This window comes from Amblyomma mixtum, chromosome 2 (assembly GCF_055824585.1).
Source record: "Amblyomma mixtum isolate Tamu chromosome 2, ASM5582458v1, whole genome shotgun sequence".
Lineage (NCBI taxonomy): Eukaryota > Metazoa > Arthropoda > Arachnida > Ixodida > Ixodidae > Amblyomma > Amblyomma mixtum.
Window position 1 is genome coordinate 10,336,260 of NC_143013.1, and position 24,644 is coordinate 10,360,903.

Sequence of the window (24,644 nt, forward strand, 5' to 3'; positions counted from 1 at the left end):
TCTTGCTCTTCTTTGTGCAATGCGTTCGCCTTGCGCCATTTTGAAGCGAAAAGCTTCACTGAGGGTCAGAGCTGACAACGCCTGTCTCTCGTCTCCGTGGACACCCGAACGCGCAGTAAGAAAAGGAAAATGAAATGATAATTGGACGATCTCTCATATACCCGAACCACGCTGTAAGGGAAGGAAAATGAAAAAAAAAAAAATTGGTTTCAAGGAAAGGAAACTCTCTCATATCTCCTTCACCCGAACCGCGCTGTAAGGGCCTTAAGGAAAATGAAATGAAAATTGGTTTTAAGGAAAGGAAATGCTGGTCTAACATATCTTGGTGTACGCCCGAAAGGAATGGGCACCACAGTACTTGTCTGTAAATACTAGACGCGCCTTTTTAGCGCCTTTTTAACCGCGCCGATTTCCATCTCCTCCTCCGCCTCCGTACAGGCAGTGTGTGGACGGCCAAACCGTTATCGTGGTGCATTGTGCGCGAACTGCGACAGCCATGACATCAAACCAAGGGTAACTGAAGCTTTTCGCTTGTAAATCCAAGCTTAACCAGAGCTAAGCCACTGCCTTATTTTTTTTGGCGATCGCCGACGTCTTTAAAGTCTGTCGCCGTGCCCTATGAACAGTGTCGTGCAGCTTGTTGAGCGTTGCGTGGTCGGTCACGATGCCTACAATGAAATTCCAGACGCGACACGCGTTCGGTACACGGAAGCATTCTATGAGGTCCACCCGCATGGCGAAGCGCGCAGCCGACGACTGCATCGACGCTCCCAGCGTCCTAGATATGTACGCGTGGGTCAGCGGCGGAGAAAGATGCACTGCGCATGGACAAGGCTGAGAAACAGAATCGTGAAAACTCGGAGGCGGCAAAAAGAAACAAAAAAAAAAAAAACACTGAGACAGCTCCAGCTATTCGGCAGGATCGTTTTAGACCTCGAACTGTCTCAACTTTCAAGGGCCTTTTTCTCTGAATTATTTATTTTTTTCCTTGTATGGCTGCTCATCCCAGTATATCTCAGAAACCACTCATCGGATTTCGACGCGATTTTCTAATCATCCTGTACATAAATAAATTTTTGAGGGCAAGAAATGCCCATTTATTGAAGATATTGTGTTTGGAATTCTTGATAACTAGCATTTGGTTAATTAGTGCATGTCTAAGTAGTAATTAAATTCAGTGCTGTGCTAAAATTTTTTATCAAGGAAATTTAGAAGAAGGGCCTTGTTGTTGCCTGAGGTGCCCAACCAGGAATTATCATAATTTCACAGTGCCAACACATTCTGCAAATTCTCCTGGCCTGTCCCAAAGAACCCATGTAAACCACTTCGATATACTCCTGTAACTTGAGAACCAGTGGGCACAGCTCTATGAAACTTGGTAGTTCTTCAAATGTTTATGCTACAAGCTTATCCTGAAAACTTCATACAGATATCTCAAGAAGTAAAAAAGTTGATGCTCAAGGGTAGCCTCCCCCCTTGAAGCATTTCTGCACTCGTTGCACTTCACACACCACAGTGTAGAAGAAAACATTTCAAAGGCCACAATGGCGAAAGTTTCACCCAAGTTGTTCAACAAGTTCACTGAGGTCGAGACACAGCAATTCGTCAAATCTCCGGGATGAAAAAAAACTTCCCTAGATTCCATAATGCAGCTGTATTATGGACGCGTGCGATAAGCGGTCTGCGCAGGATACATGAGCAGTTGTTCATTTTACAAGCCTGGCATTTTGCTCTGTCACAAGGTTCTTTTAAAAGCACTGACATCGCACAGTACACAGGCCTCAAGTATTTCGTCTCCATCGAAATGCGACTGCCTTTTTGCCCTTCTTTAGGGTGAAAAAGTAAGAGCTGTAGCAGTACTCCTCTCAATGCCATGACCAACATGGGCCAAGCCTACCAGACCACACAACCTCACAGACCCTCCTCAGCATACCTCAACAATATTCTAGCTCATCAGCAAGTGAATGTGGGAATTTACAACATATTGCCACGTATCTTTCTAGCGTCCGTTTGTTCGCGCAAGGCCGCAGAAAAGGGGTGTTATCATTTTTGTTTGTGACGCGAGAAGCGACTGGTCTAATCTCGATTGTTCGCAGCCATGAACAGCTGCATCTACGTGTTTCCAGATTACTCTAGATGATCTCGACCTGTTATCTCGAAGTTTCCTTGCCGACTTTAAATTGAACGATGCCGCGAGCAGCGGGCATTCGTAGTTCGACGATTGACAAGCACGCTTGTTGCTTACGCCGCCACCGAGTGATTCAGTTCTTTTGCGGGCGCAAGTCAGCCCAAATAAAGAGCTTCGTTTGCAAGTCTTTCTGGTGTCTTCCTGACCGCTGGACTGCCGTCACTACAACGTGACATCTGGTGGAGGTGCTGGGTAGCCTTCCATGTTCCGGACACCCCCCACAAGTCGTGACGCCAGCCCTCTGAGTCATCTACCGCAGGACCTGAGTCCAGTCCACCGCGCAAGCCGACGCCTGCTAGGAGACGCACCTGAGTTCGGGATTCTGCCTGATCCTATCCGGAAGCGGAAGCCAGCAGAAACGTCTACCATGAGCTTGCCCCAGACGATGACTCCAATCATTCTTCACCAGCCCCGGGTGCCACCAACCTTCGACGCTTCGCCAGGCGCCGACCCCGAAGAATGGCTGGAACAGTTCGACCGTGTGACTGTCTTCAACAACTGGGATGATGCTACGAAACTTAGGTACGTCTTCTTCGCCTTGGAGGGACCAGCAAGAATCTGGTTTGAGAATGTGGAAGCTAGCCTCACGAACTGGGAAACCTTCAAGGAGCAGCTTCTGAAGGTCTTCACGAACGTCGTACGAAAGGAGAGAGCCCAGCAGCTGCTAAAGTCTCGCATACAACATCCAAGCGAGACCGTTGCAATGTACACTAAGGAGATGAAGCGTCTCTTCCGGCGTGCCGACACAGACATGAAAGAAGAAGAAAAAGTAAGCTTCTTATGCGAGGAGTCAAAGAGCAACTCTTTGCCGGCCTCGTCCAGAACCCACCGAAAACCGTCGCGGAATTTGTAGAAGAGGCATCCACGATGGAAAAAACTCTTGATGCCCGAGCCCGCCAGTATGACCGCCAGCAGCACGTTTTCTCAGCAAGCTGCCTGGACACCGCTAACAACAATGACCTGCGGGAGGTTATACGTCAAGTTGTGCGTGAAGAGCTCCGACGATTGCTGCCAACGGGAACGCAGACGCAGCTTACTTCACTCACTGACGTCATCCGGGGTGAAGTTCGGCAGGCCTTGGGTGTGACGCCATCATCCACGCAGCCTCTGCAGCCCCCAGTCATGACTTACGCCGCAGCAGTACGCCGTCCTGCACCTCGACGACGGGACCCAAGCCCCTATCGCTCACAGCCAGCTGCGTTGGACCGCCGCCCTCTCGCCCCAACCCGCCCGTCCTACGAGCGCCGCACACAGACGAGGAAATGCGACGAGTGGAGTACTCCCGACCAGCGCCGTCCACTATGCTTCCACTGTGGCGAAGCCGGTCACGTCCTCCGGTACTGCCCATACAGAAGACTGGGCATCCGAGGGTTCTCGTACGACGCCCCACGACCCCGACCCGGCCACCGACCAGCCGAAATCGAGGAGTTTTTGCGTCGGGAAGGATGCTCATCGCCGAGCCGCCTCTCACGTTCCCCGTCGCCATCTTCACCGCGCTTTGTATCTCCTAACCAAGGATACGCGATGTGTGGATGCTCCCCCAGCCTCCGAAGGTTAAACTGAATAAAGCAGCCTCTGGAGGTGAGGTTGCTTCTGAGCGCAAGAACTAAGATCATTCATCGACGAGAACTACGACGACGACGACACGACCAGACTTGAAGCTTTTACCGCTGCCCTTAAACCTAATTTCGAACGCTAAAGGACTCGAAGTTTGCATTCTCCGTGTTTATTTCCGTTTTAAAGCATCGAGACGATGCTTCTTTGGGAGGGGGGTAATGCCACGTATCTTTCTAGCGTCCGTTCGTTCGCGCAAGGCCGCAGAAAAGGGGTGTTATCAGTTTTGTTCGTGACGCGAGAAGCGACCGGTCTAATCTCGATTGTTCGCAGCCATGAACAGCTGCATCTACGTGTTTCCAGATTACTCTAGATGATCTTGACCTGTTATCTCGAAGTTTCCTTGCCGACTTTAAATTGAACTTAAATTGAAGGATTTGTGGCCACTCCTCTTCCAACCACTTTTGAATGCTCTCGCAGTTAACCGTCTCACTTTCGCCAGAGATCGTTTTGCCTACGATGTCATAGCGTGCCTTGAACCTTTGCAGCCATCCGGAGCTGGCGACGAAGTTTTCGGCATTAAGGATACAGGCAAAGTCTTTTGCTTTTTGTTGAAGCATTGGTCCCGAAACCGGTATGTTTTGAGCTCTGATATCCAAAAACCATTAATAGAGCGCCTTCTCCACGTCGCTGAACGCAGGGGGCCGAAGACGCTGTGCACTTGTCCGTGTGGTCTTTTGTGCTTGTGCCTTGATGGCATCTTTCTTCTTCAAAGTTGTACTCAAAGTGCTCCCTGGGATGCCAAATAAGTCCGCAAGAACGCACTTCTTTTCGCCGTTCTCCACACGCTGAATAATCTCGAGCTTGGTCTTTAACGTCAGCGCTGCTCTTTTTTTCGCGTTCACCGCCATCACAGCACTACGCACACCTGCGCACCACACTCGACACGACCACCGACGCAGCCTCCAACGACGACCACGCACGGCTAACACTAAAACGCAAAAGACGCAAAAGGACAAAAGCAACCTGAAGTGGCGCTGTCAGCGATTGTGAGATGCAAACGATTTCTTTGGCTGTCAACTCTCACTGCCGACGTGGCATCTGTGGCGCTGTCGGCGCCTGCGAGGTAGTCCGGAACGGTTGCTGCGCCGCATAACACACTTGTAGTGCAATGAAGCCTACCTCCTGAGGTAGTGCTTGGCGTCGCGAAGTTCGTTATATCCGTTTTATGCCGAACCGCGTTCGCTATAGGAAGTTAAAAATACACGTGTTTGATAAAAATATTTCGGAAGAGTTCGATATATTCAATAATTCGTTATATGCGTGTTCGTTATATCGAGGTTTGACTGTACTACTGTGAAAAAAAAAAAGCCAGATGTTAGTTTGGTTTATCGGGTTTAACGTCCCAAAGCGACTAAGGCTATAAGAGACGCCGTAGTGGAGGGCTCCGGAAATTTAGACCACCTGGGGTTCTTTAACGTGCACTGACATCGCACAGTACACGGGCCTCTAGAATTTCTCCTCCAAAGAAATTCATCCGCCGCGGCCGGGATCGAACCCGCGTCTTTCGGGTCAGCAGCCGAGCACCATAACCACTGAGCCACCGCGTTAGGCCAGTACTTAGTGACTAGTGTCAGAGTGCCGTTTTGTATTTTTTTTTTGGGGGGGGGGGGGGGGGGGGGGGCAAGAAATTAAAGGCAGCCTAACAAGCCAAGGTCATATCCCAGACATGTGCAGGCAACTGCACCCAAGGCAAACACAGCAACGAACCCATGCACCGCAGAAGGCTAGGAGACAAGCAGCACCCTATCCTCCACCTAGATATAGAGCTCAAAACACAAGCCGAATCATTTGGGAAGTGCTAAAAATTTGACGCAGACACCACGGGGAGACAGACAAGGATGAGTGCTCGTGTCTCACCATGTCCGTGTCAAATTTGTAGCGCTTCCAAAAAGACATGCATGCAACAACTAGCCTGATCTGCTCCCCACAGGTTCAAGTTTGTCTACACTACAGTGGAATCTTGTTAACTCCAATTAGCTCAATGCAAAGTTCGAACTGACAGCTTGGCCGTGTCAACATCAAGTGTATTCAAGCTCCACGCATTTGGACCAAAATTTTTGGTTCCCATCGAGTTTTAGTTATTGACAGTCAACTGTGCTGTCAAGCAAACAGTAGCCCAATGCTGTTCATCAACATGACACACAATCTGATCCCTTTCTTCCTGCAGCTGGCTTCCAGGCCCACACCCAGACAGCACCCACCTTTTTGATGGGATTGTGGAACTTGTCCGTGAGGCTGATGAGAATGTCAGACTGGTGGACTTCACCAATGCGCACATCAGTGGTTCCTTTGCATGACACCTTCAGGATGGCAGGATCACCGTTCTTTGGCCTGTGGTTGAAGAAGACGCCGACCCGATGGTGAACAGCTGCTCCAAATGCCGAAGCGCACAGTAAAAGGAGGTGCAGAAATTCTGCCTGTGCTGGAGAACTTCTGTGAACAAATTCCTCATTATGCGCGTGCCAAGGAGCAGATTACTGTCACCACTCAAATTCAGACACAAACGAAAGGTTGTGCGGTCGCAACCCCGCCGGGCTTTAGGTGCCGCAGGCAAGCCGCTAGATTCACCAGGCTGCCGCCACAGCCTCTCATGCGCTTCTTGGCTTTCTTCTTTCATCACACGGGCCGATCTTCCGCCTAGAACCTGATTTTCAGACGACTCCGAATCTAAGGTGACCCCCAAAAATGTGCGGCAAATTTTTGAAAAAAAAAAAAAAAAGTCTTCAGATTCACATGAATACAGTACAATTAGTACTTTTTGAAAGTCAGAACTCCAACTTCAATGTGCATCTCATCACCGCATTTAGCTTTTTAACAAAGAGCAGCTTAGACCACAATCTTAACGACATCCCTAGGACAATAGACTGTGTTGCAAAACTGTTGCCAAACCTGGCTCCAACAACCATGTAAGCTTTATGAAAGAGAGCTAGCAAAGCTAGTAAGCATGCAGGAGAGCAACATGCAAGTGAGGTCAGGCCTTTCAAGGTAGTCACAGACTCACTTCACAGTGAAGGCAAAGTCCACAACACGACCAGTGTTGAGGGACACATGGCAAAACAGTGTCTGCTTCACAGAAGACGGGCAGTTGATGTCTGGCAGGCGTCCAGCCAAGACTTGGTCCTTCGGGACATCCGCCGTCCAGTTCAACTTCAGCTTGGACACCAGGTTATTTGTCAGCGTTATCGGCTTGCCAATTTCATCCCGCACTTCAAACCCTGCGAGACAGATGCGACAACAACGGCTTTGAACTCTTTGCCAGCCGGCTGGCCATGCTATGCGCCTGCTACGAGAACAGCCTCAACAACTGTCATGCAAGTGAAGGGCAGTTCCGCGTTTTAGCTCCTGTTAAAACAGTCGGATAAATTTACTCATGCTGCTTAAGGGGGGACGAGGGTCTTAAACCTGACTTCTTTATTTATGGCTAGAATCTCGTGAAATTTTGCACACAGATGCGTTTTTCTCTTCCGATTCCAAATATGTGATCGTAATGAGCTGGTGGTCTTAAATCATGCAAAGTCTAGAATATAATTAGGTAATTTCTTACGCAGCTTTAATGAACTTTCTCACTGCATTTTATTGTTTTTAATTTCATGAATTGATAACCAGAGTTCCCATACTGATGACATTCTTCTTTTTTCTTTAAAGGCATGTCCTCCTGATATACTATGTTGAGAGTAAAAGGTCGTAGTACTTTACACTGCAACTCGTTAGGCTAATTGCAAATTGCTATTTATACGTGGCCTAAACAAAAAAAGTAAGAATGTCATCGGGTATGGGAACTCTCTGGCTATCAATTCATGTAATTAAAAGCAGCAAAATGCAATGAGAAAGTTCACTAAAGCTGCGTAAGAAATTACCTAATTACACTCTAGAATTTAAAATAACTTTTGATCTAAGACAAGCAGCTCAATTAGGACTACATTTCTGAAATCAGAAGAGAAAAACGCATCTGTGTGCAAAATTTCATGAGATTCCAGCCACAAATAAAAAGGTCAGTTTTAAGACCCTCGTCCCCCCCCTTAAGAGAACCATGTTCGACTCCACTCAATTACCCAATCATGCCACCTGTGGCCCAGTAAAAAGAAAACTGCTGAAATTCCCTTATTTTTACTTCAAGCACTCATTTGCAGTTTCATTTTGGTGAACTGATATTCTTTACAAGCTGTGCATACAAGTGAACACTATACCAACCCAGAGCAAATCAAGGGAGATGCGTTACCCTTCGATGCTCGTTTGCACTTTTCCCAACATTTCTTTGCACGTACAGATTTATGGTCATCTGTTAGGCGGAACTTATAAATTCGTGTCCGTACTAGCCACATCAGCCATCTGCCTTGCGATTAGGAAACAAGCGGAGACGGGAACGCGTGCTAAGTTGGCCACCGAATGCCAGGGGTGAAGAAGTGCGGCAATTAAAACTGTTCAGCCTATTCTAAAATAAAATTTAATGCCATCTGGCACACGAAAGCAATCACTTGTAGTGATAACAGGGCAGAAATCAGTATCGAGGCATCTCCCATAACATTCCCAGTTGACGGAGCACAGGGAGGCAGAACTCACTGAGTCCAGTGATGGGCTCCCCGGCCACCCACGCCAGGTCTCGGCCGTGCTCCAGCTCTATCTCATCCCCGTCCTCCCCGGTGCAAGACAGGTACAGGCTGGCCGCCTGGTGGCTCGGCAGAATCGTCAGCACTCTCTCAACGTGCGCTATGCTCTTGAAGTTCTGTCGAGGAGAGGGAAAAAACAACAACGCATAAGCACGATAGTGATGTCACAGTAGGCCAGAGGTAAATACACACTCAGAAACAAAGCGACAGAGCACGTGAGACAAACCAAGGTGCCATTGCATTAAAACGAAATATATTTGCATTTCCACAAAAAGCTGTCTCTCTCACTACCTACCTACGGACAGCCAAGAGCAGCTGGATCAAGTGTCAGCTAGACATTAAGTGACGCTCAGTGCAAAAAATAAATTCACAGCTGCTTCCATCATAGCTGCTTTCATCAATGATGTGTTGCAGTGATGTCAAACTGGCTAGCCCAGCACTGCGGTGGATGGTCGCAGCAGCAGACCACACCAAGCGTTTTTTTTTTTTTGCTGATATTTTCTTTCTTCTTCTCGGCAGTGAAACCACATCCCACTGTGAAGGCTGCACCGTGAAATAGCTCGAGGAGAAATTTTCATACAGTAAAACCTCGTTAATTCGCGCTTCAAGGGAATGGAAGACATGTCCAAATTATCTGAATGTCTTTGAACAGCCAAAATCTGTTTGCTTGAAAGTAAAAGTTATTTCCTTAAAACCTGGATGACGATCTCCTTTTAAGATGAAAACTGCACAAAAACAACGATTCCTCGCAGTTCTGCTTTAATGCTGTAATCAGTACTTTAATTCGTGCACACTGTCAAAAGTGTCTATAATGGTAAGGTATCTGCAGCTTCTTTCAGTGTGTGACGCAGCATTCACATGTGACCTTGCACACGAGGAGGCTTCACTGCACAAACCTTGAACAAAAGATGGCAAACGTGGAGTTTTGGCACGCTGTAATACAGACAACGAATTTTTCGAACTCCACGGGACCCACAAAATGGTCCAAATAATCGAACAGTCCGAAAAATCCATGAGCATCAAAAAAGTTAGTTTTAAAACGTGAACTGCGAAAAAATTCTCCAGAAGTTTATCGTTCGATGCAGTTTAACAGCACAAACGGACAAAAAGAAGCTTTTCACGCTTCCTGACAGAGATAAAATAAAGTTACACTTTAGCAGTGAAGAGTCCCACAGAAAAAAAAAAAGTCCAAATGGCCTCCCATCTGTTTTGTTGCGAAAGCAACACTACTGGAGCGCAGCTCGGCTTGTCGCGTATGCTCGTGGCGGTGCGGCTACCAAATGACCTTGAGTAGCTGTTGCCTAGCAACCGCTTCAGCTGCGCTCCAACAGATGGCGCCGCGTCGCTGCCGCGCAATTGCCACCACCCCATTTCAAAGGGGGCGCTCCTATCCATCCATCCATCCATCCTGTTGCCTACACACCCAGATGCCTAGCAACCAGAGTTACTGCCCGAGCTTACACAAGTTACTCGGGTAAGCTCGGACGAGCGTCGTGCCATCTGCGCGAGAGGTTGCTCAAGAAGAGCAACATGGGTCGCAAAACCCAGACGGGTGGCTGGGATAGGAACAGCCACCTGCCAGTGCAGTGGCGCATCGCTTAACCGCTGCGCCACTGCGCTGGTAGTGGTATATAGAGGACTCGCCGCCATCTGTGAATCTTCAGTAGGAATTACCAATTCAGCACACATGGGCATTAACCCACTAAAGATATCCATGCCACAGCCCACTTTCCAGGCTCACCTGAACTTCGAACCTGGCGACGACCTTCTCTTCCTTCACCACGTGCCGCAGGTTGAGGGGAGGGCCCGTGATGGTGCCCTTGCAGCTGTTGGACAGATCAGCCGTGTACGTGGGCAGGCCACTCTGACGGGGGGCCTGGAACTGGGTTGGGGACACACAGAAAAGGATCACACATAGGGGCACACCGGAGAAGACCCCATCCAATTTTTGTTCCTGGTAAAAACCGATTGCCTAGGTCCTTGCGACATTGTTTGCGTCTGTTCGGCAGCCAAAGATGCATTTATTGACGAGAAAATGGGATTTAGAAAAGTTAAAATTTCCCCTCTTGAGACAGTCCAAACTCTTGACGTCAGCAGACCGCTTGTTTGAGAGTAAATAACAGCGTAGCCTACAGTAGAATGCGACAAAAACAGCAGTTGATAACAATGGGCCATTGTCTGCAGGGTGCTGTACTACTCCTCCGACCAATCACAACAGTAAAAGTCAGGTTCTTGATGCTTGGTTGAATCAAACAAGCCAGGAGCATTAAAGTTCTTGTGCCAATAATTTTGTCTTGTGATTAGTTTCTTGTTCAGGCAACCATGAGAGTGGACTATTCCCTTGTCTGGGGAGGAATTCCGTGCAGTGGTCAGAAATGTGGGTGCAGTTTCACTGCAGACTCAGGTTGTATCCAAGCACAGCCTTAGAGGTCCGCGAACAAGAACAGTCTCGACGTCATCACAGCTTGCTTGTGAAAACAGCTGGTGGCATCAGTGTACCTTTATTTCATTTTTTTTTTAACCTTTCCTAGCTCAAAAAAGCTCCATTCTGAGTGCGCAGCCTTTATGACATTAAAATGCAGAAATCTTTTCATACAGGCCAACTTGAACTGAGCGTCCCTTTAAAGGCTGCTAAGCATCAAATGCTCACCTTGCAAGAAACAACAAACTTGGGTTCACAAGTGTAGTTTCCGGCCATGTCAAATATAGCCAGGTCAAAGCTGGGAGAGGAACCGTTCTCAAATGCCAACTGGCCTGGGGCATCCGGCAAAACTTGCAGCGCATGTGGCGGCCCTAGAGAGTGGAACATCACAAACGTCAACAACAGCCGACTGCCGCATGCACAGAGAATGACACCACATGCGAAAGAATGTCTTACCGGGCAGCAGACGTATATTCAGAGACTGCGTGGAATCACGAAGGCCCGGAATTGTGACAGTCAAGTGGAAGCTCTAGTTAAAAAAGAAAAAAAAAACACTAACTTGCAGCAAGATGCAGATGCAAGGTAAAGCAAACACAGTAAAGCCTCATTAACTCATTAAAGGGACACTGAGGAGAGCACTATTAATATATTTTTTATAGCAAAATCCGATAGCTCGGCATGTCATGGCTTTGTTGCCACTTGGCCGACAGCGAAAAATGCATTTATTTCTAAGAAATTTGGATTCGAAGTTGAAAAGGTTTTTCCCGCCGCTGTGATTCAAACTTGGGATTCGGCTATGACGACAGAGGACTAAGTGACGTGAAACATGACGTGACATGACGTGATGCAGACTCCGTGATTTCTGGCTGCCAGCAGTGCGGCCTAGCAGCAGCCGAAAAGAAAGCTACCGCAGGCCGCACGTTGAAGGCATCTATCGGCTATTGCGGCCGTCGCTACAGTCGCTTCGCTTACGTTTGCACCGGCGTTTTGCGAGCGTTACGATGGATCTCGTTCTCGATGTCGTCAACGAAGTTCTCGCAAATAGACACCTTTAGCATACCGTGTACCTTGATACCGCTAGCGGAATACCGGGAGCCCGCCTAACGCCGGCGAGCAGGCGCTGATTGGTCCCGATGCTTCAGGCGAGCGCGTAGCTGCCCGGCACGTGGCGCCATCTGGCGACGTCAAGGAGATCTGCGCATGCATTGGCTGCGCCTCAGTGATTTGTGCTTCTCGTGTCCTAGCGTTGCTAGAACCATTGGTTCTAGCAACACTGTTTTGTTATATGACGTCATGACGCTTGTACTTGCAAGTTTGGCCTGTGGCGGCGATACCTGTATTTTGGTTCTTGCTCTTTTCTACGTTACAAGAGCTTTGTTGTCAGTATGAGTGGCGTTTTTGTAATCAGGAGCTGGTATTCTGTCGATACAAGCCAACTTCAATTTCTCCTCAGTGTCCCTTTAAGGAGCACGCAGACTTCTCAACTAAGGACATTTCGATACATGCTTAAGCTCTGTACTCGGGCATTTTTTTCCGCAGCAAAACCACAGACGACACTGGAAGCATTCAGCAAATAGGACAAATTGCATGCACATGTTAGTGGATGTGCCGTACCCCAGTCCAGAACACAAAAGAGGGGGCACGGAAAGCATAGCTCATAGCCACAATGACCACAAGCTACGAGCCAGAGAACTGGAAACTGAAATTTTAGACTCCAACTACTGAACATTACAAACACTGAAACTGACAGCAGCACAATGTCGCCACAGCATTTGCCTAAGTCAGAAGCCTCAGAGCATGCAGCTAGACTATGAGTTGACCAGTAGGATGCAGTAACTTGCTCAAAATTAGTCAACAAGAATCGAGATGTTCATCTAGAGGTCTGCAGAAAAGTGCCAAATTAACAGTGACTAAGAGAGAACAGATTTCAATCTGTATAAATTTTTTGCACAAAAAACTGCAGCAGTATTTCCACTGCCACCATCAACTTGTCTTACCTTTCCAGAGTTAGACTCCACCTCACCATTGGCTACAATGCCTTTGATGATCAGCGAGTTACCTTTGGCTTGAACACCCTCATAACTCAGCTCCAGACCCCTAGACAAAAGAAAAAGTATGAAGTAAGACGTACACATAATGAAATTCATAATTTCACAAAAAGCTCACTCGTCTCACTTCATACTCGAATATAACGTGTTTTCTTAACCAAAAATAGAAGCTGAAAAGTCACCCCTCTAGTTATACAGTAGAATCACAATGATAAGAATCTCACAGGGTCACAAGAAATACCATATTTACTCGTAACAGGCGCACTTTTTTTCCAAAAAATCCGGCTCAAAGTTCAGGGTGCGCCTATATGCGGGGTAAAATTTCCGCAAATTTTTTGACTCGCAAAATTGAACATACCGCACAAACGCACCCGTATACGGGCCGCACCCTGTTTTCCTGAATAAAATATTTAACAAAAAAAAGATCCGCGTAGGGGCCGCACCCAAAATTTCCACAACCCACGCAGGAGTAAGCCTTCTAAATGCACACACCGTGGCCTCCGCGATCAGCTCCGGCTGCGAGCAACGGGCGCTTGATCGCGGAGGCCATACATGCACACAGAAGCTTCCAGGTGCTGCCCACGGATGGCGCCTGAGGCCAAGCTCATCATCATCATCAACTTGTTCCTCCGCCGCGAGCTTTCGCTATCCATATCGGCATCACTATCACCAGCTCGTCTTTTTGTGGCCCAGGATCTGTGGTAGTGTGTTAGTTCATCGTACTTGTGGGTTTCGTGTGCTGCTGCCGAACGTTGCTATATATTAGCACGATGGGCAAGCACCTTAATAGCTACACGGCTGGGAGTTTGCTCTCGAACACAGCAAGCTTGCAGCAGGCCAGAAATTCGACGTGACCGAGAAGTGTGGCAGTTGCGACTGCGGCGTGCATAAATTTTCGTATGCAACTCCTATCGCCGAGGTTTTCGGGGGCCTAAGTCTGGAAGGTTTCCGGCTGGAGATGAAGCTTTCCAAACAGACGTTTAAAGTGAGCACTTCTGAAAACTATGTGAGGCTGTTCCACGCGATGTCGCTGTACGTGCTGTAGGTCCGCAGCAGCTGCGACGGCAGCAACACTATCGGCCAGTTCAGCAAAAACTTTGTTAAGCAAACACTTTGTTAAAATAAAGATGGGAGGGGGGGGGCATTGGCTGATCACAGTGCCAAGTTTGGGGTGTGCCTATTATGCGCGGAAATAAAAAAAAATCTGATTTTTCGCAATCAAACTGAGGGTGCCCCTATTATGCGAGTGTGCCTATTATGCAAGTAAATATGGTATTTGTATCATCCAAAGGTAACAAAATCCGTATGCAGCAGCACTGGAAATGCATTTAAGCAGACCTGTTTATTGACTAGATTTATTTACTGTCGTGCCGCGCCACTGCTCAATTCTCATGGTGCATACTGTGCGAATGACGATCGTGGCATCGGCGATGTACAGGCCGCAATGCCACCACTCACTCGTGACATCGCCATGTAGAGGCTGCATGCCACAGCTCACTGTTCACAGTACAAACCGTGCAACTCGTGACTGCGACATCAGCAACGTACTGGCAGCGCCACTGCTCACTGATCCCAGTGCGTATTGCACGAGATCGCAGCTCATGTGTTCACATCATCCATAGTGGTCGGGGAGAGAGCTCGGACCATCCGAAGTTCTGCCCACAGTACACAATAAACTCTGGTGAGGAAATTTCAAATATTCGTATCACTCTGAAATTCGTATCTACTGTAATTGTAACATCGAGAATTTAAGGCAACTGAATATTATACAGCTACAAGGGCGTACATTATCCTGCATTTTACTTGCATATTGACTAATGCGCCTTGCAGCTCGGACCTTTATTTCGGTAAAAAGAAAAAGAAAGAAAGAAGCAAAAAGAATGCTGTACTGGTCGATTAGCAGAAGCTACGCAACAATGGTACCTGGTGCACTTTTCACATCAACACAGAACTCGTGTGCTGCGCAATTTTCAAACTGGTCCGCTCGTGAAATGGCGACTTGTTCAAATGATGCCGAGATAATCGCACTCGCCACGCACGCAGCTGAGCGACTGGGAGAAGTTTCATTTTCACCACAAGGCCTCTAAAGCACACGCTCGACAGTGCGACAGCGTGGCCGGACTCCATGCTTATCTTCGCATCAGTCTCCTCTGATAATCTCTTGCGCGGCTTTCTTCAAAAAGAAAGAGGGGGCGAAAGGAACCTTCCCATGAAAAGGGTGACAACGGCCCTCACCTTCCTATAAAGATGAACCACAGGAAATAGATATTTTTTTAGGTATACAGCCAAACCTTGTTATATAGCGTATAGGTAACACTTCATATAATAATTTGCTATAGCTAAAATTCGTAACAAAAATTGTCAAAAACACACGCAAGAACACAGCAGTCTAGTCATAGCAGGGACGTTAACTCGAGTGATCCTTACTAGAAAAACGGGGAGACCTCTTCCAAAGTTATTGTGCAGACTTGTCGGCGTCCCCAGGGATCTCCCTGACCACAAACAAGAGCCAGTTAGGGTGACTTCCCCACACAGCACCGCCCACACGCTACAGCACAGGCTAAGCTCAGGCTAGGGTGGCTTCCTTGCATTACAGTAGCATCTTGCGGAAAATGGTACGTCAGAACAAAAACTACCGCCATTTTTACCGCCTCTGTAACAGTCAATATGAGCACAGGACTGTTATTACAAGGCTACAACTGCCCCCAGCAACAATCATCCCCAGGGTGCAAAAGACATGAACATGAGCTGACCACCCGGCCACCAACCCTGCCACTGTATTTTTTACGGCGCTGTTGGCGAGTGCGAGATAAGAACTCTAGTGCGAGCTAAAAAGTGCATCGAAGCCTGCCACCAGCCGTGCAAGCGGGTACCGCTTGGCGCTAGGAAGTTCTACATATCCGTTTTACGGCCAACTACGTTTGATATCTGTATTTGATATCACCTTTGATATGATCGATATTTCCCAATAAATCCTAATATCTGTGTTTGCAAACTTCAACCCAACTTTTCATATACTATAGTACTGCAGCCTCATTCTTCGAGTACATTCGTGTACTTCTTTTTCTTCCCCTCTTTAGCGCCCACAAAAGTAACCCTCACTTTAAACTCAATTGCTCCCCCCCTTTTGCACCCACAAAGTCGACTCTCGCGTTACATTAGGGTAGAGGTGGGGATGAAGACACCCATACCCATGGCACGCCCGCCCTCCCCGTCAAATGTGTCCAAGCAGTTGCAGCGTGAAAGGCCACACACCTTGGCATCAATGAGAGCACTGGAGTTTCCTGAGCACCCCACACTTTTCAACACGACTAAGTCAAATGCATGGACACACACGCCCGGAAAAGCCCCCCAACTCATCTTCCAGAGGTCTCCAGCACTTTCCCCCAATGCTCAGAATGGCAACTCAAGAGTCCAGAACCAGAATCTTAGATTGAAATAACATATCTAGCAGAACGAAGCATTTTCCGGTCGGTATGGGCCAGCAGCTGGTTAGGCAAAGGATTTTAGAAACGCCTTAGCCAGTAAGCCGTCACTGTCATTTCATAAGGTGCATAATAATGTTCTGGGTACATAAATCAATTCCTGTTACCCACATCACTCCACAGGCTCCACAGCAGAGTTGCAATTTAGACATCGTGACCTTTCGAGTAGCCGATGCCAGTTATAAACAAGGCACCAAGGTCCACCCCCAAAGTATGTGCTGGGTGAGACACAACCGCTGGACTTACTCGGCTTCGAGTTCAGGCTTGCGACCTGTGGGGGGCTTAGTTGAGTTCCCAAATTGGTCAAGAATGTCTAGAGGGATCTGGAATGGGGTGCCAACACGAAACGGACCTTCCAAGTAACCCACGTTGAACTTGTACGCGGCAGCCTCTGCATTTCAGGAGAACAGTCAGACGTGAGCGCACAATGTAAAGGGAACAAGGCTGCAGACAGCAATGCTTTTGCAAGCAACAGCACTGCCTTTTGCTATGCATGGAGTTAGTATGATGCATGAAATTTCAACCATGATCCAAAAACACACTGTCATGTGCTTTTCTCCTGTGAGGAGGTGAGTCACACACTACACTAGAGGTGACTGCTTAGATCACAGCACGGCAGTCTACTCCAGATAGCACAAAATATGATGTGGTGCCTGCGCACTCAAGGTTATTTTCCACTACGGCTTATTCAGCACTGCGCACCAAGAAGTACAACATAACAATGCAATCCTAAACTAAAACTGCATTAGCAATGGAATTTCTTTGTCATCCTAGAAAGAAAATCTTGCACAACAATGAACCACCTTCCTTTCCTGCTCTTTTGATGTAGATCACTCCCTCATCTAAACTAAACAGCTTTCTTCCCAAAATGCTCAACCAGAACAGAAAAGAAAAACAAGCAATTGTATGTTACCTGTCACAGTGAACCTGATCCTGAATGATGGCAACTCCTTGCCAGATGTCATGGAAGTGCTAGAATCACTCAGCATGGCTTGAAGGTTAAGCGTGTGAGCACCAAGGTTCTTAACGTTCTCTGCAAAAAAAAAGAAGAAGGGGGGGGGGGCAAAAACAGCTGTCAGTGGACGAAGGAGCTCCACTGGCAACAACTCCCTCGTTTAAAAAAACACACCCGCACAGGCAGCAATGAGCACAATGCGTGCACAATTACAAGCATGTAATTGTTTTAATGATCTCTTAGTAGGCATCCTATTAACTGCCTCCTATGAACAGTCCTGCGTACCGGATGAGCCTTCTCTGCAGTGCTACCCACTCGCATGGAGATACACCTCAAGTATGCCCACTACAAGCTGACCTTGGCTTGGGCTTAGATCGCTCTAAATCCAAACCTGTTAGCCATACAGCTCATTTAAGCTTCATAGCTTCAGTCAAAGATGTCAAGACTGAATGAGCCCATTCTTTTCTGTAGCTATGCACAACCTGCAAACCACTCTTATTATGATAGAACAGACTACAATAGTGAGTACACGTTACGCGAGAGTAATTGGATTTTGCAGACTTCTTTGACAGCAGACTGAAATCTTGGGCACTTCCAAAGTCTGCTGTAGCGAGACCGTACTGTATTGTAGAAGAGGCGAAATACGGGCTGGTTGGTACATGTTTGAAGAATTGGATAAAACAGCGCTGGTGTTTGTCCTTCTCTTGTCTCGTCTTCCGTTGCGCTTTTTTATCCAATTCTTCATACTGTATTGTGCCCCCACCATTTCCTCATTTCATCCTTCTTCCCTGTACCCAGTCGTCGTCTCTACCACCCTTTAGTGGTCTCTCTTCTTTCCCCCTCAAGTAGACTAGTACTCCACATGCATAGATATAACACCACCCCTAGCACCTCTAGCCTCGTTTACAAGAACCCGATAGCGGCGGGTCAAGTCAGGAAATTGAGTTGAGCAAGGTCAGCCCAACTCGAGGACTGCATTATTACATGAACTCGATTTCAGCGAGTCGAGACCGGTTCAACTCCAGCGACACCAAGCATCGAGCAGCGCAACGTCGAGAGGGCAGTGGCAGCCTCCAAGATAGCAGCACGGCACCGCTGTCTCGAAGGTGCTACGGCGCAAGCGAAAAACAGGTACACATTTATCATCTTCCCTCCCACTAACCCAACTCAACTCGATCCGGTTTACATGCCATCTTCCGCTGGGGTCGAGGGAGTCAAACCACCCTCTCCAGTGGAGTTGACTGGACTCGCTCCCTCAACTCCCGGGCCCGACTCTGCGGTGTTTACATGAACCCAGTAACCAGTTTTCAACTCAACTCCTCAACCCAACCCCATCACGTAAACGCCGCTCCCATAAAGTGGTACTGTACAAGGCAGGAGCGGAGCCTCGCGACCGCAATCGTTGTGCAAGCAAGGTGTCCACTCACCCATCTTGCGGAACCAGTAGCCCCAGTTCTTGTTGTAGGGACAGGTGTGCAAGACAACACATTCATCACCCGATGCAGCTGTCATGGATAAGAAAGGAGAGAAGAAAAAAAAACAAATAAAAAGAAGTAGGCACATTTATGGAGCTTCTGACATCTCTTGCGCAGCGGCCCCACTGAAAGAGAGAGCAACTGAAAGAACTCTGCACTCACCATGCCAGATGATCCTCAGTTCCACAGACAGGCGCTTGCTCTGGTAGCCAGGCAGCTTGCTGACATTCTCGCCCCTTTTGTTCTGGATTTCCACTTTGATGTCCCCTGCATGCAGAGAACCACACACCATGTAGCACCGGCCATCGCTATGCCAAGGTGCAGGCCTGGATCCCTCAAGCGGCAATGTTAAGCTCACACGAATTAAGCTCACCATAGAGCCGATTTATTCAAAAAGCTAAATATTCCTTACCTAGACTCATCACATGGCTTTAGATTATGCAAATGTTAGTTTAGAGAAATAAAAAACATTTGAACCTCAAAAGATACACACGCCGATAACAGCAACTTGGTGTGCTGCCAAAGCCTGCGCTAAAGACAGCATTACACTGAGCAGCATGCGAAGACAAGCTAAAAGTTACGAATAAAAAAAAAAAGGTAAATTCTCAACGACAAAGGTGGAGGAGGTTCACTATGGGAGTGAGTACATTACGTGAGTAATCATCGTATTTCTTTGCTGAAAGCCTTAAGGATAGCATTATGTTGCACCTGTCATCACAAACAGCATGACAAGGCCCTCCAGATATCCAAATAAATTAATGCAGTTTCATGAAGAATGGCATGCCTGGCACTATAGTGTGGCATGGCTTAGATAGGTCCATAGCAGAACCAGCACTAACAGTTACAACCTCATGGGCACATAAGGACGGAAGTCAAAAAATTCGTCAGCACAGAATGTGTCATATTTACACACCAATGGCATGCCCAGCCGGCAGCTTCTCATTTGGGTGGAGCTGATTTCCCTCGGGCCATGTCACGTACAGCTTTGCTGGAAGCCTGAGGAAAGAATACCAACTTTCAACTCCCTTCACAACATATTTATGTCTTTTATGCACAGGTAAAAAGGAACTCAAGCTGATCACTGTTAACAAAGTACAGTACACACTTTAAGAGATAACTCAGAATGTAATTTAGTTTCTCACCTTTAGGGATACCTACCAGAAAGTTTCAATCCCAAGCATTCAGTAGGATGTAATTCAATAAACCGAAGCAAGCAGCTTAGACATTTCCATCCACATGGAAATTGTCATTGAATGACAGAAAATTCTGTCACAACAAAAAACTGTAACGCCTCCGCATCCGCCTGTCAACATGAGCCCACACGCCGGAGTGGAGGAGGAAGGCAAACTTCCCCTCACATCAGTTTGTTTTTGGGAGCCCAAGTGCTCAGCGACGCAGCAGTGTGATTTTATTAACAACAATAATAAGTGACATCATGCAGGCACTATGCACTGGCAGTGGTTATAACCAAAAATAAAATGACCAGCAGCTAAATAGTCGCTTTGAAACCTGGTTTTCAGAGTTCATAAGCACCGTTACTAGACCTGTAGGGATCTTTCAAAGTAAAAGTTTCACAACATTCTCTTGCGTAAGCCGTGTTGCATCAGTGTGGCATGTCATAACACAAATTCCCGCCTTCACCTGCTGGCCAATGAGAATGTCATCCAAACTTGCAGGGAAGTGAGAATTCCCAAAAATGTGCACTATGTAATGATGGGCATGACCTATGTGAGGTCATTAGGGCAAGCGCTCTAATAAGGTTGGGCAGGGTGGGAAGAGGGAGGCAGCTGTTCCTTTCACTTATTTCCCCCACAGGAACATAGAGGACCTGGGAGTTTGCTTCCAAAGTAGATCACAGAATAACACAGCACATTTGGCGTGAGCTTGGATGGCGACGGAATGAAAATCTAATGCAGGTAGCGCCCAGTGTGTTGCTTACCACTAAAACAAGTGCCCACAAGCACTTTCTTCGGCCCCTGCACGGTGAAATGTATTTGGAAAACCTCATCAACCACTTCCACAGCCCACAACACCAAAAAATCATTAAATCCTGCTCCACTTATGAGTTGACAATGCGTTAAAATTATCGCCCTTTGCTTCGGTATGCTTTCTTTTCGTATTGCTTTGCATTTGGCATGCATAGTGCAACTCATCCAAACGCACATGAAGACCGCCAATGATTGGTGGTGATGACAATTGGGCTGTTTGCCTTGTGACAAGGCACCGGTGCAAGCTCCCGTTTTCTTCCAAGCCAGAGCAGCAACCAAACCGTCACCAAAGGACGCAGCAGCCTGGCAACAGCAGCAGCGCATTTGCCCCAGTCTTTTTCACTCGTGCTTGTGCACTGCAATCGACTCGAGCATGGCGACTTTGTCTAGGAAGCAGAAGTTGCTTTCTCTTGAAGAGAAGGCACGAATTATCAGCGCGTGGCATCCAGCGGCAGGAAAAAGGAAGATGCTGCAGTGGATTTCGGCATCTCACAGCGGCCAATGCGACATGGGCAGCCCTTCAAGACTCCGGAGGTGTGCCGGCCGATGTTGACATCAACGATTACATCGCTGTTGACAGTGAAGTGCCGGCTCACGAGGACCTGAGTGAACAAGCCATAATTGAGGGCGTTCACCACAGTGACGCATAATCGGATGATGACAGCAACGCAGAGGATTTAGCACCACTATCTGCACTAAATGTGATGGAAGCCTTTGGTGTGCCCCAGATTTATTGGTGCTCACGATGACGACATCGCTATGCAACTGCTCATTGAGTGCGAAAGTCGCACCATGGCACTCCTGGCAAAAAAAAAAAAATGAGAAGAAGCTGACTCACTTCTTTCAAAATAAATTATGTTTTGGGACAATGTTGTCCAACCTGACAGTGTTTTTGGACTGTTTTCGCCTCAACGAAATTTTTTGCGCGCTCCATCAGTTTCGTTGTAGCGAGGTTCAACTGTACAACCACAAAATGATCCCATGACAGCACTCACCGGCCCTCTTCTTCCTCAATGATCTTCTGCAGCTGGGCATCAGTGACCTTGCGATCCAGCTTTGCAAGTGGGAAGATCTTCACCTCATCATACAACGCCTTTGGCTCCTGGAAGAAAAATAAATACCCATGGCACGTGAACCAAATAATACTGCTGGCAAAAGAAAGCTCGAAACACTAAAACTGTGCCGAAATGAAAGATACACAAAGACTTGACAAAATGTGCATTATCAACTTGGTCACCAGCACCTAGCCTCCTCTTGACTGGCACTGTAACCTGAATCAAATCTTATCATGTATCTTTGAATGCAATCCTCTTGTATTGACTACCCTAGAGGACACACGCATTAACTAAATTAAACCTGATACCTGTTCGCTGACCTTTGACAGCAAACATATACCGTATTTACCCGTATTATGACCTCACTTTTCTTTATTTTTAAATTGGTGCAAATTTAGGGGTGCGATCATTACGTGGAGTAAATGTTCCGCAAAAAATTTTTGACTACTGAAAATGCAAAGAAGTTGCCGGTCAGACTTCTTAGAATAGCTAGCACGAGTAGAACGCGTTGGAACGCGTTTGCTGCGGGATGACTGCAGGTTAACCAACAGGCGGCTGCCACTGTAACAGTGCGGGACATCAAAACAAAAATGGCAGTTAACAGAGCAAGATGATCATCTGCAAGGGCTGACAGACGGAAAGCACAATCGTCAACTGGACTTGGCACTTGACAAATTGCAGCGGCAAATTAGGGGTGCGATCATTACGCGGGACGAAATTCAGGAGCGCGATCATTATGTGAGCGGTACACCACCAATGAATATATAAAGAAACATCTTCTAACAGTGCGCCGTTTTTTCAGTGAAATATAAAGTGTAAAGCACAAACCTGCTGAATCTCCACTTCTCCTCCAGTCGCACAGACACTGTCGGTGTAGTCACCATACAGCAAGAATCTCCGGATGGAACCAATAATGATCGGATTTGTCCTCTGAGTCCTGATCTGAAATACAGCAGCGTCACTTTTCTTTAGGAACACACCCACGTTGACAGAAGCATGGTGTCATTACCGCCACCTGGTAAACGAAATACAACATGCAACATCGACAGTCTCACAGCACCACATAAGTGGACAGCCAGCATGTAAACCTCTTCGACATCACGTTACAGACACCGTTGCACCCCGCTTGCACCCTTAATGCCACATTGCCTTACATCAAAAATCAAAAAACTTGACACATTAATTAACACTGACACGACTATGCTGATTTTTGAAGTGAAAGCCTCACTGAAGGAAAGCTTCCTTATGGGACCTCCTGCTTCAATCACCAGGTGCCTAGTTTTCACCTTCAAATGACCTTGAGCTTCCAAAGCAAAGGAAAGGCGCATAACTGGCCCCTTGGGACAGTGGACACCTTAGTCGCACTTTAACCTACCAAGGCACTGAAGCCATAGGCCGTCGGCGTTCATTGTGTTCATTGGCATTGGGTGTCTACAGCATTTTACACTCCCATGATTTTTAAGAAAAGCAAGTGCACAAAACTGACTCCCTTGGTTAATGAAATCACACTTATAGGTACTTGGGGTGATGAGAGAGAGATGTGTGTGCTGCATGGGTTAGCCCTGACAACTTTGTGGCGGACACGCCACACTGCAGGAATAGGCCGCAGCATTCGTTGGGTGAGCAAACTCTCGTGATCTAACTGCCACCTGCCAGATTGGCAGGGTGGCTGCGCTGCCTATCCAGTGTCCAGAACACACTCAATTGACATTACAGATGACAAGCTGCTTATAGTTAGTTGCCCAACACACCACAGCTTTCGCTCTCTAACCAGGTTCAACAGGAGTTGAACCGTAGCTAACTTTTTTTTTTACTTGCAGGTGATGGTGTCACTGCCACTTTAAACCCATAACCAAAAAATATGAAGTCAAATTTGGTGAAAAACATAAGCACGGTAGAGAGTGTGCCCCGATAGGGAAGACGGAAATAATAGAGAAAAAGAGAGCAGCACAATATAAGAGAACAGGTGCAAGCTGACAGTATTCCAACTAATAAAGTTCGGAGGGGTAAGATACGATGCATGAGAAATCTAGACCACCAGCCATCTCTCAGGGCGACAAAGTAGACACCAAGGCAGGGGAGTGCGTTAGTGGCAGCCCACGAGTGAGCGCGGCTGCTTGTGAAGGAAGCGATTAGAGTACAATGGCAGCGGTTTCTGCCGTAGCTCAGCAGATGACGATGATAACAACAGACAAGCACGCAGGCAGTCCCCAGAGAACCAACCCCCGCACAGCCTCCTCACCAGCTTTCCCTGCTCGAAGTGCTTGCCGTCCCACTCGATGGCGTTGAACACCGCCCACGGGTACTGCTTGTACTTCTGGGTGTCCCTGCGGCTGATCGTCTCCTGGTACGACTGGAACATGATCTGCTTGTCGCTGCGCTCGTGGCAACCCTGCAGCCACTCCATGAAGTGCTTCTCAATGCTCGCCCGCACTGCCTGCACAGCAAAATACGAAACACAACTCTCCACCCCAACTCCAACAACAAGGCTGTACGCAAGGAGAGGTCAGAAAACAAACAAGTTGTACACTCATAATGTGCCAAAAATGTCAGCTTTCCCACTGGTACCAACACTGCTCATCTCAAATTCTTGCTACGTCGGTAATCGAGTTCACATCTTTATGCTGCTTGCAATTCTACCGTTTCGCCCCAACCGGGACACTCTTCAGGTCGACCTGTATAATTTTTTCTTGTGAAGGGTGAATATAGAAGTTTTCTCCTCTCCATTCAGCACACTCAGCTCGGTTTACATTGCCTTCTACGGCACCTGTTAACGAGGTAAGGGAACAAATAGTGAACAAAAT

The 24,644-nt window shown here is 47.5% G+C and overlaps 1 protein-coding gene across 4 annotated transcripts in view; it reads right to left on the minus strand.

The window, feature by feature from the left end:
* LOC149358371 (structural maintenance of chromosomes flexible hinge domain-containing protein 1-like) overlaps nucleotides 1–24,644 on the minus strand; it is an 87,741-nt gene that overhangs the window by 33,819 nt on the left and 29,278 nt on the right. For all 4 annotated transcript variants that reach the window (XM_089570431.1, XM_089570430.1, XM_089570429.1 and 1 more), the window contains exons 14-28: nucleotides 24,083–24,277; nucleotides 22,669–22,782; nucleotides 21,781–21,887; nucleotides 19,711–19,793; nucleotides 18,960–19,064; nucleotides 18,750–18,827; nucleotides 17,281–17,400; nucleotides 16,614–16,758; nucleotides 12,832–12,931; nucleotides 11,291–11,363; nucleotides 11,063–11,205; nucleotides 10,154–10,294; nucleotides 8,366–8,528; nucleotides 6,807–7,020; nucleotides 6,007–6,136 (exon numbers count right to left, since the gene is read on the minus strand). In XM_089570431.1, coding sequence (XP_089426557.1) covers nucleotides 6,007–6,136; nucleotides 6,807–7,020; nucleotides 8,366–8,528; nucleotides 10,154–10,294; nucleotides 11,063–11,205; nucleotides 11,291–11,363; nucleotides 12,832–12,931; nucleotides 16,614–16,758; nucleotides 17,281–17,400; nucleotides 18,750–18,827; nucleotides 18,960–19,064; nucleotides 19,711–19,793; nucleotides 21,781–21,887; nucleotides 22,669–22,782; nucleotides 24,083–24,277 — 1,911 coding nt within the window. The remainder of the gene's footprint in view (nucleotides 1–6,006; nucleotides 6,137–6,806; nucleotides 7,021–8,365; nucleotides 8,529–10,153; nucleotides 10,295–11,062; nucleotides 11,206–11,290; nucleotides 11,364–12,831; nucleotides 12,932–16,613; nucleotides 16,759–17,280; nucleotides 17,401–18,749; nucleotides 18,828–18,959; nucleotides 19,065–19,710; nucleotides 19,794–21,780; nucleotides 21,888–22,668; nucleotides 22,783–24,082; nucleotides 24,278–24,644) is intronic.